At 46.3% G+C, this 14,131-nt stretch overlaps 1 protein-coding gene across 10 annotated transcripts in view; it reads right to left on the bottom strand.

Annotated features, from left to right (window-relative positions):
- Positions 1-13,905, bottom strand: part of SH2D5 (SH2 domain containing 5) — a 24,808-nt gene extending 10,903 nt beyond the window's left edge. For 6 of the 10 annotated variants that reach the window (XM_027841452.1, XM_027841456.1, XM_027841457.1 and 3 more), the window contains exons 1-4: positions 11,719-11,805; positions 11,003-11,104; positions 1,840-1,971; positions 646-726 (exon numbers count right to left, since the gene is read on the bottom strand). In XM_027841452.1, the coding sequence (XP_027697253.1) occupies positions 646-726; positions 1,840-1,926 (168 nt within the window). In that variant the 5' untranslated portion in view covers positions 1,927-1,971; positions 11,003-11,104; positions 11,719-11,805. Of the gene's footprint in view, positions 1-645; positions 727-1,057; positions 1,214-1,839; positions 1,972-11,002; positions 11,105-11,718; positions 11,806-13,832 lie in introns of those variants that run through there. The other 4 variants (XM_027841453.1, XM_027841454.1, XM_027841455.1 and 1 more) reach the window with 4 other exon arrangements.
- Positions 13,906-14,131: the final 226 nt, after the last annotated feature.

Below are 14,131 nucleotides of genomic sequence, written 5' to 3'. Positions count from 1 at the left end.
CCAGCTCTGACATTCTGTGTTCTAAGGGCCCTTCCAGCTCTGACATCCTGTGTTCTAAGGACCTTCTCAGCTCTAACATTCTGTGTTCTAAGGACCTTTCCAGCTCTGATATTCCACGTTCTCAGAGTCCTCCCAGTTCTGACATTCTGTGTTCTGAGGCCCCTCCCAGCTCTGACTCTTGTGTTCTAAGGGCCCTCCCAGATCTGACATCCTGTGTTCTAAGGACCTTCTCAGCTCTAACATTCTGTGTTCTAGGAGTGGGTGATAGTGAAGAAAGGCCATGGGATTGGGAATTGACCCTGATTTTTTCCCTCCTTGGGCCCTCCTCTCTCCCATGTGCCTTCATTCTCCAGTTCCCCACTCCTAGTCAGAGACAGCTGGTTGACACAGTGAACAGAGTCCTGGGCATCAGGAAGATCTTAGTTCAAATCCAGCCTCAGGTTCTAGCTGTGTGACTCTGAGCAGGTCATTTAACCTCTGCCTCAGTTTCCTCAACTGTAAAACAGGGATAACAACATCACCTACCTCAGCAAGGTTGCTGTAAAGATCAGAAGGATAACAAAGAGCTTAGCACAGTGCCTAGCACATAGTAGGTGCTATCTAAACACTAATTCCCTCCCTCCCCAGGCATTTTTTTTTACCTACCTTCAAGGCCCATAGCTGCTGCTGGACCATCCACACTTTCTCCTGAAGCCCCAGGTCTTCTACAGTAAAGGAGCCCACATACTGGGATGGAGACAGAGAAGAGCACGTCAGAGGAAAGGTCTGTCCTCCCCTGCCATCCTCTAACCTCCTGCCCCTACCCCCCCCCACACACAAAGCCCTTGGGGACCTCATAGGGCCAGGAAGACACAAGAGCCCTGCAGGCTCAGCCCAGCAGAGTGCCCCGGTCCTTAGAGAGAAGTGCTTCTGGCTCTGGCCACTCGAGGGTCAAGGAGTAGGGGCCCAGGAGGGACCAAAGAATGTGAGAACTGGGAGATGACTTGGAGGTCATCTCGTCCAACCATCTAATTTCACAGATAAGGAAAGTGAGGCCCAGGCTGGGGAAAGGACTCACCCAAGGTCTCAGAGAAAGTAAGCGGCAGGGTTGGTATTCAGGTGGCCCCAAACTTCCTTGGGGAAGGGGGAGTGGTCTGTGTGTATGTATTGTGTGGAGGGCAGGGCAGAGAAGCGTGGCTCTGATTTTCCACAGGACTTCTCTTCATCTTCTTCCCTAAACCCAGTATCACATCACTGCAGTAACCAATGACCTTCACTCCCCTGCCTTTTTGTCAAAGTCACAGAGCTCTCAGCATCAACCTTGAACTCTCCCTGGCACTACCAGGGTAGTAGCTTCAACCCCTGGCCAGGCCCCCGCCTGCAGTGAGAGGTGGTCCTGGAGGCAGGCTCCCATCAATGACGGGCCAGGGCCGGCCCCTGCTTCACCAGGTCATTCCTTGGGAAACCAGGTTCAGGAAGTTTTCACTTAGTAACATTTGGGAGGTGGCAGCAGTGTGAACCCAGAGAGGTCAGGGAGGATTCTTGGGGAATCCCATTATCCCCAGGCATCAGGCACCAAACAAGCCCCTCCCCCCAGCCTCAGTGTCTGTAAAATGCAATAATTCTGTGTGTGTGTGTGTGTGTGTGTGCGTGAGTGTGCAATAATTCCTAATGAGAGTAGGCCAAGTAACTCTTTGCGGGCTGCCTCCTGCCACATCCCCACCCACCCCTTCCCAAAGCCCTCAGGGGATTAGGCTAAGGACCCCGTTTACCAGGCCAGGATAGCTATGGCATGTCTGCTCACTAGGTGTCCCTCCCTCTCCCTCATCCTCTGGCAGATTCCATTTTGGTTCTACCTACCTGGGCAAACTTGGTAATGCCTCTTGACCTGTGTGGAGTGAGGGCTGTGTCGGAGGCCCTCCGGCCGGCCGCCCCTACCTTTTGCATGGCCCCCAGGAACACTTAGCTCTGGAGGCTCCAGAAGGGAGGGAGCTGCAAAGGCCAAGGGGTACATGTGTTAATTTTTTATACTTTACCTGGCCCAGAAGAAACACAACTACTCACGGCTCCCATTTCTATAGGAAACAGGTGAAGTGGGACCACCACAGATCTGTCAAGCAGTCAGTGCCAGGACTACTACTACCCCCATTTTACAGATGAGCAAACTGAGACTCAAGAAGATTTTCTCACACAGCCAATAAGCAGATCAGGAACTCGAATTCAATTCGACAAACATTTATTTAGTGTCTACTGTATACAATATTCTGTGCTAGGTTCCAGAATTACAATAAGATGTAGTCTCTGCCCTCTGGAGGTTTGGATTCTAATAGGGGGGTAAAACATGTACAGGAATTGCAATAGATCATCACTCTAGAGTTGGAGGAGACCAACCCCCTTATTTTGCAGAGGAGGAAACTGAGGCCCAGGAAGTTTAAGTAATTTGCCCCCGATGACACACAGACAGTAAAGATCAGAGGCAGAATTGAACCGAAGTCTTCTACTACAAGGCAGAATGTGAGAACAGAACGAGAGAGATCCAGAAAAAAAATGCAGGGAGGAATGTGAAGACAGAGAGATTATATTCACCTAGTGGGGTGTGTGTAGGGGAGAAACTGCTTATCAGGGAAGACTTCCTGAAGGAAGTGGCACCTGAACTAGATCTTGAAAGGAATACCGACAATTAAAGAAAGGGAAGAGTATGGGTGTGAGCAGAAACCTGGTGACATCTGGACAAGAATAAAGAATAAAAGATAGGCCAGTATTATTAGAAGGCAGTATATAGTAACTAATATCTACATAGCGCTTTACTATATGCAAAGCATATACATGGTTTCATTTGAGCCTCACAACCACCTGGAAAAGGAATGAGACATTATGATACCCATTTTACAAATGGGGAAACTGAGGCACAGAACTAGTAGTGATTCGCCTGTGGTTACATAGGTAACATTATTGTTGTTCAGTTGTTTTCAGTCACGTCTGACTCCTTATAATGCCGTTTGGGTTTTCTTGGCAAAGATACTGGAGTCTTTTGCCATTTCCTTCTCCAGTTCATTCTACACATGAGGAAACTGAGGCAAAGAAGATTAAATGACTTGCCCAGGATCACACAGCTCGTATGTATCTGAGGCTGGATTTGAACTCACAAAGATGAGTGTTCCTGACTCCAGGCCTGAAATTCTGTACACTGTGTCACCTAGCTACCCCCAGCTAATGTTAGGGGTAGGATTTAAGTTAGGTCTTCCCGATAAAAGTGGAAGGTATGCTTCAAGCCTTCTCTTTGCTGATTTTCTCCACTTTATCCTACACACATTTTTGTGCTCAGCTGTACGAAGTATTCTGTTTGTTTACATTGTCTCTCTCATTAAACTGTCAGCTCCCTGAGAACAAGGATTATTTTTTGCCTTTCTTCGCTTTCCCCATACTTAGCACAGTGCCTGGCATAGAGCAGATGTTTAATGAATGCTTACTGACTTGACCTGATTTAGTGCTAGGTTGTGGAGGGCCTTAAGGACCCTAGTTTTATTAGCAGGCAACGGGGATCCCCTGAAGTTTTCTGAGTCAGGGAGAAGTGTGAGTGGTGAATTCAGAGCATCACTGATGAAGGCAAGGGTGGCAGGGACAGACTAACAGTCAGGAGAACAGCCTAGGCCTTTGTGCTCCAGCTGTAGTTTCTGCCATGCCATCAGAATCTTCCTGCCCCAAACTGGGCCCTCCTCCAGCCAGGGACTTTTCTGATAAGGAGGGGATGAGGTCAGCCAGGCCCAACTTGGCCATCAGGGCCTTGGATAATTCCCTGATCTAGAACTGGGCAAGGTTCTCAAACTTGGGGGCTCCCTCATTATGCCCAACACAACCCACACTCATTTGACTGGGGAAGGGGAAGAAACGATCCCTCCCAGAGGGTCCTTTGACTTTCTTCCTAGGGATCAAACCCAACACCCACCCTGGCTTGGACTTAAGTTGGAGGTTTGGGGAGCAGGGAATGCAAAGGGATTGGGGAACCCCAAGTCCTATTCCTCCGGGGAAGAAGATGGAGGCCACCAGTTGGAGTTATCCAGTTCCCGACTCCCATCTCCGGGTGCAGACCCCTGGGTGCAGTATGCATCCCATCCAGGAGAGGAATCCTGGACATCCACCCAGTCAGTCCCCAGGCTCACCACCTCCTTTCATCCTCACCTCCTCACAGTCACCTATCCCAAATAACCAATCAGCTGCCAAATCTCATTTCTCCCTTCACAGCATCTCTCTCAGACGTTCCTTCTTCTCCACTCACACAGCCAGCACCCTAGTTCAAGCTCATCTCAGTGCTCTTTACAAGGCTGTGCCCCATCCATGCCTGAAATTCCCTCCCTCTTCACCTCTTTCTCTTAAAATCTGCTGATTACTTCATGACTCAGCTCACATGCCATCTCCAGTGGCCCTTCCCAGTCCCCCGAGCTGGTAGAGTCTTCCCCATTAAGTTTATCTCCCCTCTACTCTAATGCATCATTTAAGATCTCTGTTCCTCAGTTTCTTCATCTGTAAAATGAAGGGGGTTGGATTAAATTCTATGATCCTATGGTCTTATTTACATGTTGTCTCCCTCATGAAAATGTCAGTTTCAGAGAAACCTGGTTAGACTTGCATGAACTGATGAAGAGTGAAGGGGGCAGTCCCAGGAGAACAATTTATACAGTAACAGCAACAGCAACATTGTTTCAAAAAAAAAAAAAGCTTCGAAAGACTTAAGAACTCTGATCAATGTTAACAACCAACCACAGTTTCAAACAATCAATGATGAAGGATTCTCTCACCACCTGAGAGGCCAACAAGACTAACTTTTCTGGACATGGTCAGTGCAGGAATTTGTTTTAATTGACTCAGCACATTTGTCACAAAGTTTAGGGTTTTTTTTCCTTAGTAAAGGGAAAGAAAATGCTTGTTAATTGGAAAAAATAAATTTTTTAAAATTAATTTATTACTATTTAGTTGTCAACATTCACTTCCATACGATTTTGAATTCTAAATTTTCTCCCCCTCCCTCCCTTCCCCCCTCCCCAAGATGGCAGGCAATCTGATATAGGCTCTACATATACATTCATATTTAACATATTTGTACATCAGTCACGTTGTAAAGAAGAATTAGAACCAATGGGAGAAACCACGAGAAAAAAAAAAGAGAGAGCAAATAGTATGCTTAGCTCTGCATTCAGACTCTATAGTTCTTTTTCTGGATGTGGACAGCATTTTCCATCATGAGTCTTTTGGAGTTGCCTTAGTTCCTTACATTGCTAAGAAGGCCTAAGTCTATCAAAGTTGGGCATTGCACAATGCAGCTGTTAACTATGTACAATGATCTCCTGGTTCTGCTCACTTCACTCAACATCAGTTCATTTAAGTCTTTCCGGGTTTTTCTGAAGTCCACCTGCTCATCATTTCTTACAGCACAACAGTATTCCATTACATTCATATACCACAACTTGTTCAGCCATTCCTCAATTGATGGGCATTCCCCTGATTTCCAATTATTTGCCACCACAAGAAGAGATGCTATAAATATGTTTGTACAAGTAGCTCCTTTCCCCTCTTCTCTCTTTTTTTTCTCTTTGTGATATAGACCTGGCATTGCCGGGTCAAAGGGTATGCATAGTGGAAAAAAAAAATTTTTGAAAGAATGTAAGCTCTTTGTGGACAGGGAGTAAGATTTTTTTGCCTTTCTTTGTATTCTCAGCACTTAACACTGTTCCTGGCACACAATGAGGGCTTAATAAATGTTTGATATCAGTTGCTTGGTTGCCAGGGATGTGGTTTATGCTTTAGGTAGAGATAGGGCTAACCGGCTTCTGAGCTTCTGTGTGCTCTGAGGTTCTTTTTAAGGAAGGGAGAGCTGACTGGAAAGTGCTACACTCCCTACCCAGAGAGAGTTGGCACCTACCCTGCCCATCCCTGGGGGTGGAAGTGGGTGCAGCAGTGACACACCCTCTTCCTGTGCTGCCTGTGTCATCAGGTAAGGGCCTAGCCTAGGATGAGCTGGCTTGGTCCTGGGGCAGAAGAGGGGATGAGCCAGCCCAGCACAGCCCCTGAAGGAAGCTCCAGAATTCCAGGGCTTTGGAAAGAGAGCATTCTTTTTATTCCCAAGAAGGAGGAAGGTTGGGGCTGACTGCACATTTCACCTCATGTCCAAAGGTCCACAGTTATCAGCCTGGGAAAAATAACCAACTCCCCATGCCAGCCTCTACTGGGATAATTGCCCACAGCCCAGAGAAGGGCCAGAGGCTGATCTACCAAGCAGCAAGTACTGGGACACAGTGATCTGGAGGCTCCTGGCAGTGAGGTAAAAGGGACCACAAATGAGAATTGCAGGAGAACCCCTCCCCCAATACAGCGTCATAAAAACAAAGATTTAGAATTGAAAGATGAGCGCGGAGATTATCAAACTCAACCCCTTCAGGTTATTCGCACATGCTTTGTTGCTGTCTTTGTTTTCTACCACAGTCATTTGCCATCTATCTCTCCAGAATGAGAATCCTTCCTTGTCACAATGGAAAAATAATGAAGAAAATATATCCAGTATAGAAACTTCATCTGATAATGTCTACAATAATTTGTCCTATAGTTTCCCCCACCTCTCTGGGGTGAGGGAGGAAGTCTGTTTTGTTATCTCTTTTCCAGGATAGAATCTTCTCTATGCAGATGATTCCCAGACCAATGTTTCCAGCCCTAACCTCTCTATTGAGCTCCAGTCTTACATCACCAATTGCCCATTGGACAATCTCAAATTAGATGTCTTGGGGGCGTCTCACCCGACACGTCTGAAACGGAACTCTATTTCTCCTCAAACCCTCTTCACATCCAAATTTCCCTATCACTGTGGCAGGCATCAACTTCCGCCCAGTCCCCCAAGCTCCCAACCTTTCTGTCACCCTCAACCCTTCACTCTCACTCACCCCACGGAGCCAATCAATGCCTAATCTTCTTTTTAAGGCTAAACATGTACAATCATATTAAACATATTTCCACATTAGTCGTGTTGTGAAAGAAGAATCTGAACAAAAGGGAAAAATCATGAGAAAGAAAAGAAAAAGAGAGAAAATGGCATGCTTCCGTCTGCATTCAGACTCCATAGTTCTTTCTCTGAATAGCATTTTCCAGATGAGTCATTTGGAATTGTCTCAGATCACTGTATTGTTGAGAAGAGCTAAGTCTATCAAAGTTGGTCATCTGCACAATGTTGCTGTTGCTAAGTACAATGTTCTCCTGGTTCTGCTCACTTCACTCAGCATCTGTTCAAGTTAGTCTTTGTAAGTTTTTCTGAAGTCCACTTGTCATTTCTTATGGAGCAATAGTATTCCATTACATTAATGTACTACAACTTGCTCAGGCATTCCCCAATTGATGCAATGCCCAATCTTGTCGATTTCTTTCTTCCACAGCTCTCATGTACATCCTTTCCTTTTCAATCACCTTCACACCACCTCATTCAAGTCGTCATAGCCTTTTTTTTTTTTTGGTGAGGCAATTGGGGTTAAGTGACTTGCCCAGAGTCACACAGCTAGTGAGTGTCATGTGTCTGAGGCCGGATTTGAACTCAGGTCCTCCTGACTCCAAGGCTGGAGCTCTATCCACTGAACCACCTAGCTGCACTGCCACCTCCCCCTCCCCGTAGCCTTTCACCTGGACTGTCACAACAGCCTGCTAATGGCCATCTCCCCATTCCCGTCATTCTCCACATAGCTACCAAACTGATTTTCCTGAAGCACCTGTCTGACCATATCATCTCCCCCTTCCATGAACTCCAGAGGCTCCCCTTTACCTTCAGGATCAAATACTAAATCCTGTTGGAGCTCTTCCTACCTTGGCCCCTGCCACTTCCAGTCTTCTTCCTCCCCTCCATGCACTCTACAATCCAAGCACCCCCTTCTACAAGAACCCCCCCCAGTTATTAGTGCCCTTACTCCCCAAACTACCTTATATTTATTTTCTCCATATTCACCATATACTTATATATGTACATGTTGTCTCCTAAGTTAGACTGTAAGCTTCCTGAGGGCAAGGACTGTATAATTTTTTGTCTCTGTATCCCCAGTGCCTGGCTCATAGGAAGTGCTTAAAGAATGCTTCTTGGGTGATTGAGTTTGAAGGGAAGGAAGCCTCAGCAAAGGGAAATGATTGGTTTCCAAATTAAGAGCTGGAAAGGACCTTAGAGATAATCTGGTCAAACCCCTTATTGGGCAGATGAGGAAACTGAAGCTCAGGGAGATTGTGATTGTCTAAGATCACAGAAGTAGTAATCATCACAGGCAGAATTTTTACTCAAGTCCTGTAATTCTGGTCACATTTCCATTAAGTTTACATGAAAAAAACCAGGGAAGCAATTGACTTGCCCTTTTTCTGATAAAAGGCAAACTCCCTAAGGGCAGGGACGGTTTCAATTTTATCTTTGTATCTCCAGTGCATGGCACAGATACCTGGCACACAGTAAGAGTTTAATAAGTGCTTAAGATTTATTGCCCCAAATCACAAAGATATAATAAGGGGTTGAGGTAACTTTTTGGTAACAAATATCCATACACAAGCAAAACAAATCTATATTTTCTATGTTCAAAAAAATCTGTATGTCTCAATCTGCATCCTGGGTACATCTCTTCTCTGTCAGGAGGTGGGTAGCATGAATCCTCCGGAATCATGATAAGTCATTGAGTTCTTAAGTTTTTTGAACTGGTTTGTCTTTCCAATGCTGTTATTATTGTATACATTTTTCTCTTGGTTCTGTTCACTTCACTCTGCATCAGTTCACACAAGTTTTCCCAAGTCTCTCAGAAACTGTCCCTTTCGTCATTACATGCCATAATTTGTTCAGCTGTTCCCCAATTGATAGGTATCCCTTTAGTTTCCAGTTATTTGCCACACAAAAAGATCTACCAGGGATATTTTTGTATATATAGATTCTTTTCCTCTTTCTTTTACCTCTTTGGGTACAGGCCTTGGGTATTAGGTATTATTGTGCCAAAGGATATATAGAATTTAATGGTTTGGGGGAGTAGAGTTGCTTTTTAGAATGGCTGGACCCATTCACATCAATGTGCTTGTTTTCCCGTAGTTCCTTCAGCATATCATTTCCCTTTTTTGTCAACTTTTCTAATCTGATAGGTTCTATGTGGAACCACAGAGTTGCTTTAATTTGCATTTCTCTAATTGTCAGTGATTTGGAGCATTTTTTCATGTGGTAATTGAAAGCTTGGATTTCTTCTGAAAACTACTTATCATAACCCTTGACCATCTATCAATTGGAGAATGATTCTTAGTCTTGCAATGATTTTTCCCCCAGTTAACTTTCTAATTTTAGCTGCATTAGTTTTATTTGTGCAAAAATTTTCATTTTATATAATAAAATCATCTATTTTACCTTCTGGGATTCTGTTTGGTCATGAACCTTCCCCTACCCATAGATCTGAAAGGTTTGTCATCCTTGCTTCTCTCATTTATTTATGATGTCATTCTTTATGTCTAAGTTATGTACCCACTAGGAGCTTATCTTGGTACAGGGGGTAGAGGGCCAACTTTCAAACCCAAGTCCTTCAGCACATTTTCCTTTCAAGGTCACATATGGCTACATCATCTGACTCCAGATCCATGGCTCCTTCTCACTTCCAAACAATGCTGCATCTCAAACAAAATAAAACAAATAAAAAAAAAAACTTTTGAGACCAGACAGATTTGGCTCAACCAGGATTTGGTCCCTGGTCTCTTGACTTCCTAGGGTTTCTAGGAGACACCATAATACATAGAGCACCAGAACTGGAATCACAAAGATTCATCTTCCTGAGTTCAAATCCAGCCTCAGACACTTATAATCTTTGTGACCCTAGGCAAGTCACTTAACACTTACTGGTTGTGTGACCCTAGGCAAGACCCTTAACTCTGTTTGCCTCAGTTTTCTAATCTGTAAAATGAGCTGGAGAAGGAAATGGCAAACCACTCCAATATCTTTGCCCTAAAAAACTCAAATGGGGTCATGAAGAGTTGGACACAACTGAAAAACAGCCCTTGACTTTTGATACAGTGTGCTTTGCACTACAACAATCTGGCTGACCTCCCTCCCATCCATCCCCACCCCTGGCTGAATTTAGAAAGAAATTATTTCTTCCCCAAATTCCCCCCCATTTCTATAAACATCCCAAACTCTGATTTTATATGCCCAAGGACACAATGAGCTCTGCATTCCTCAGCTCACTCAGGGTCCCTTCCCATCCCCTCACCCCAGCTATGATTTCACACATCAGAGAAGGGACAATTTCCTTGGGAAGCTTAAGGAAGTCAGTCTTATTGCTTTTGTTTTGTTTTGTTTTAGAGACTCAGTGGCCCTATCATGACCAGACTAGAAGTGCAGAGGCCAGATCCCATTAATAACCTATTCTATTTCAGACTTGGGAAAGTCAGATCTTTCTTAGGCATTCTGGTAGTACCCTGCTTCCCCATTCCCATCAAGAGTTTCTCATTTTCATCTTGAATATAGGGCAGACTCTTGATTGCCCTAATCCATTGGAACTCAGAACTCCTGAAATCAAGCAATCCACTAGCTCCAGGCCCCAGGACTAGGAATTATGGATGGCCTCACTATACCAAGCCAGTCTCATTGCTATATAATCTCAATGGAGAATTCTATCTTTACAAAAATTTCCTTGTTTTCCGTGGAGCATCCCTCCCCCCTACACCCCCTCCAAGAAACCAATTCCTCACAGCTTTGGAATTTTTGGAAATTCCTACCTCTACCCAGGAAAAAAGGATGTATGTGCTTCTAGCCTTCTGCAGGGAGGAGTTCATGATGAATAAACCCACTCCCTCACACCCCAAGGAAGTCTCCAAGATGTTAGGCTGCAATCATAAGGAATGGTTTCGAATCCTAGCTCAGACATTTCACCTTAAGCTTTCCATAATATGGGGATCACAATGCATATACATCTCTCTCACCAGGCTGTTCTAAGGACAGTGATTTATAAACCTTAAAGTAGTCAATAACTATGAGTCATTATCATATTACCTCCTGCTTTCCTCAAATCAGAACAGGAGAAGTAGAAAGATGGAAACTGGCATCCTCCTTTCCCACCAAAAGGCTGGGTCGGGAAGACTATTCCTTCAGGGCCTGAGGAAAAGAAGGAGGCTGCTGAGGAATGAAAAAGATATCAGCTCTATTCCCAAAGCCCCAGGATGATGAGTACAGGTAAAGCATAATATAAAAGGGGGATGTAAAGTACTAAGGGCCCTCCCAGCTCTGACATTCTGGGTTCTAAGGGCCCTCTCACTTCTAACTATCTGTAAATCAACATCCTAGAATCGTAAGATTTAGAGCTGGAGGAGCCTTTATTGATAAACTAGAGATTTCTTGTTTTATCCATGAGGAAATTGAGGCTCAGAGAGATGCAGTGATTTGTCCAAGGCCACACACATCCCTTTCAGTTTTAATATTCTATGTTCTATGGTTCTTGTTCTCTGGCTCAAAAATATGCCTGGGACTCAGGGGGATGGCAGGGTTGGAGCCCGAACCCAGCTGCAGATTAAGCAAAGAATTTAGAAATCTTGAATGACAAACTAGAAGCTCTGAGCTGTCAAGGGGTATCAAGCAGCAATCTACCAATATACATCTATTAAATGAGATTCTGTTTCAAGCACTCGGTTAGGTACCAGGGAAAAGAACACTGAAGTGAGACAGTTCCTGTTCTCAAGAACAACAGTCTGCTCGTAGAATATGTAACCCACCTTCCTAAGCAGAGTGCAACAGTCACCCAATGGGAGGTCTCTGTCCCCCTTTCCAAGGACAGAAATCATAGGACCTTTAGAACACACCTTGGGGCAAAAACAGGGAGAGATAAAGAGAAAAAGTTAAAATCCTATGTAAGTAAATTATTTTTGTGACCCAAAGACTGAGAGAGAAAAAGAGAGTGAGATGGAAGAAAGATCAAGGCAGCAAGTCCAGATTGGGAAGATAAAGAGAAAACAGAAAGTCTAGGTTGGAAAGAGAAAGACAAGTAAAGATGAGGTCGGGGGAAAGGCAGGGAAAAGATAAATGAGAGAAAGAGAAGGGCAGAGTGGAGATGGGGGAGAAAGACAAGAGGTGGAGGAGGGAGAGGCAGAGTTGAGATGAGGAGACAAAGAGACACGGATTTGAGGTGAGAGACGTGAGCGGAGTAAGAAACCAGAGAGAACAAGACGAGAAATCTCGCACCCAGGCGGTGCTGCTGACAGCCCCTTCAGCACCCCGGGCGCCACGGAAAGCATTCACACCTCTCTTGTCGCTCACACGCATACTGAAGTCAGACAGATTGGCTCCTGGCTGAGAGCTGCTAGCTGCTCCCAGACATTCTTTTCCTTTGCAAATCTTCCAAGGAAACCAACAGCATTCAATGATAACTCAACCTCACTCTTCCCACAGGTCAGACTCTGAGAGACCTAAACAGCCCCCAGGATGGATGATGCAGGACCGCGGAGCCTGATTTCAAACTCTAGCTTAATTCTGTTTGGACTTAGTTAGGGATGGTCTGTCCTGAAGCAAGGGATTACCATTTCCAATGAGGAAAGACCAGAAGCCCCTGCTAGGCAACAACACCACTGACTTCCACCTACCAGCTACAGGATTTGTATTTGTATTCTGCTGGATTTTGAGTTAGGAAATGTGGGTTTGAATTCCTGTTCTGATGCTTATCAGTTCGGCCATGGGCATATCATTTCCCCTCACCCAACCTCAGTTTCCTTTTTTCTAAAATGGGCATGCATGCAACTACCCACCTTACAGATTCCTTGGGAGGAAAGCCTTAAGTAGCAAACCTTAAAAGTGCAGAGAAGCGAGTTGTGATTCATCTGGCCCTCACCGGTCCCAATGAGCAGAAATGACCTTCTCCTGAGGCAGGCAGTTCCCCAGCAACCCAGGCAGCTCCTTTCCTACAAATAGCATCTGCCTCCGGTCTTCCTTCCCATCTCTTCCTTCCTCCCTCCCTTCCTCCTTTCACATCCCAGAGACAGCCAGAGGCTAGGCAGGGAAGCTTGAGAACACCTTGAAGAGCCCAGAGCTGAGCTGATCAGCACAACAGCTGTTTTCTTTGGCCTCTCCCCCCACCCCTTGCCATCTGGCCTGGGGCAGTCACATCCACTGTAAAATGCCAGGCCAGCCCGGCGCAGGCCAGTCCCCGTACTTCCCCCACATGGCAAGAAACCACAAGAGTGCTTCCTCAGGTCCTGGATCTCGGCACAAGAGGACCAACCATTGCTTGTGAGGGCGTCAGGGCCAGGCTCCCTTGGGAATTCCGACCCCCTCTACCCCCGTCTTCATTAGGCTGTCCCATTGACTGTAATCTCCAGTCCCTAAGGGTGAGGATGGCTAGGAGGAAAGCGCAGGGTGGTGAACACTTTTTGCTCGACTTTGTCTAGGGGCAAGGGGGCTGGCACAGGACACCAGACAGCTTGTCTTTTACAGACCGTGCAACCCTACAGACCCCCGCTACCCTACACACACACACACACACACACACACACACGCACACAGAGGTGTTGGTGGCCTTGGGCGGGAGCTCTCGGCTTCCAACACTTCCCGGGCAGAAACCCCTTAGGGGCTGCAGACCCCTTGGAGCTAGAAAGATCCTCGAAAATCATCTAATCCACATTTCTCTTTCACAAATGAGGAAACTGAGGCCGGGGAATTCTTTCTCCCTACCTCCAGGCCGTGGAGCTCTCAGCGCCCAATCCCTGCTCGCATAAGGGTGAGGGGCAGAGTAGGGGCTGGGGTGCCTGGCCAAGAAGAGAGGGAGACCATGGAACCCCGCTCCCTCCCCACAAGCTGACAGGAAGCCGGCGCCAGCTCGGGAAGCAGCCCCACTCACTCGGGTGGAGGTGGTGGTGGCGGTGGCGGTGGCGGCGTCTTCAGCCCCGGGTCCCAGCCGTAGCGCAGCTGCCGGCTCTACCCGCCTTCGGGCACGTCTCCGTGGTGCGCACCTACTAGGTCAGGGGTGGGATTCTCCGCGTCTTTGCCCCGCGGCTCCTCCACGGGTCGGGACGTCCCTACTCTAGCCGCCCCCAAGCTGGCAGTGCAGCCCCTCCCCTCCACCCCCCTCCCCTCCCAACCCAGCCCACTCCAAGCTCCTCCCCACGTGGCCGCTGGAAAGGAACACACTCTATCACC

Source organism: Vombatus ursinus, unplaced genomic scaffold (genome assembly GCF_900497805.2).
Source record: "Vombatus ursinus unplaced genomic scaffold, bare-nosed wombat genome assembly UNPS02014859.1, whole genome shotgun sequence".
Taxonomy (NCBI): Eukaryota; Metazoa; Chordata; class Mammalia; order Diprotodontia; family Vombatidae; genus Vombatus; species Vombatus ursinus.
The sequence above is the reverse complement of the archived record's forward strand: the minus strand, read 5'-3'. Positions and strand labels throughout refer to the sequence as shown.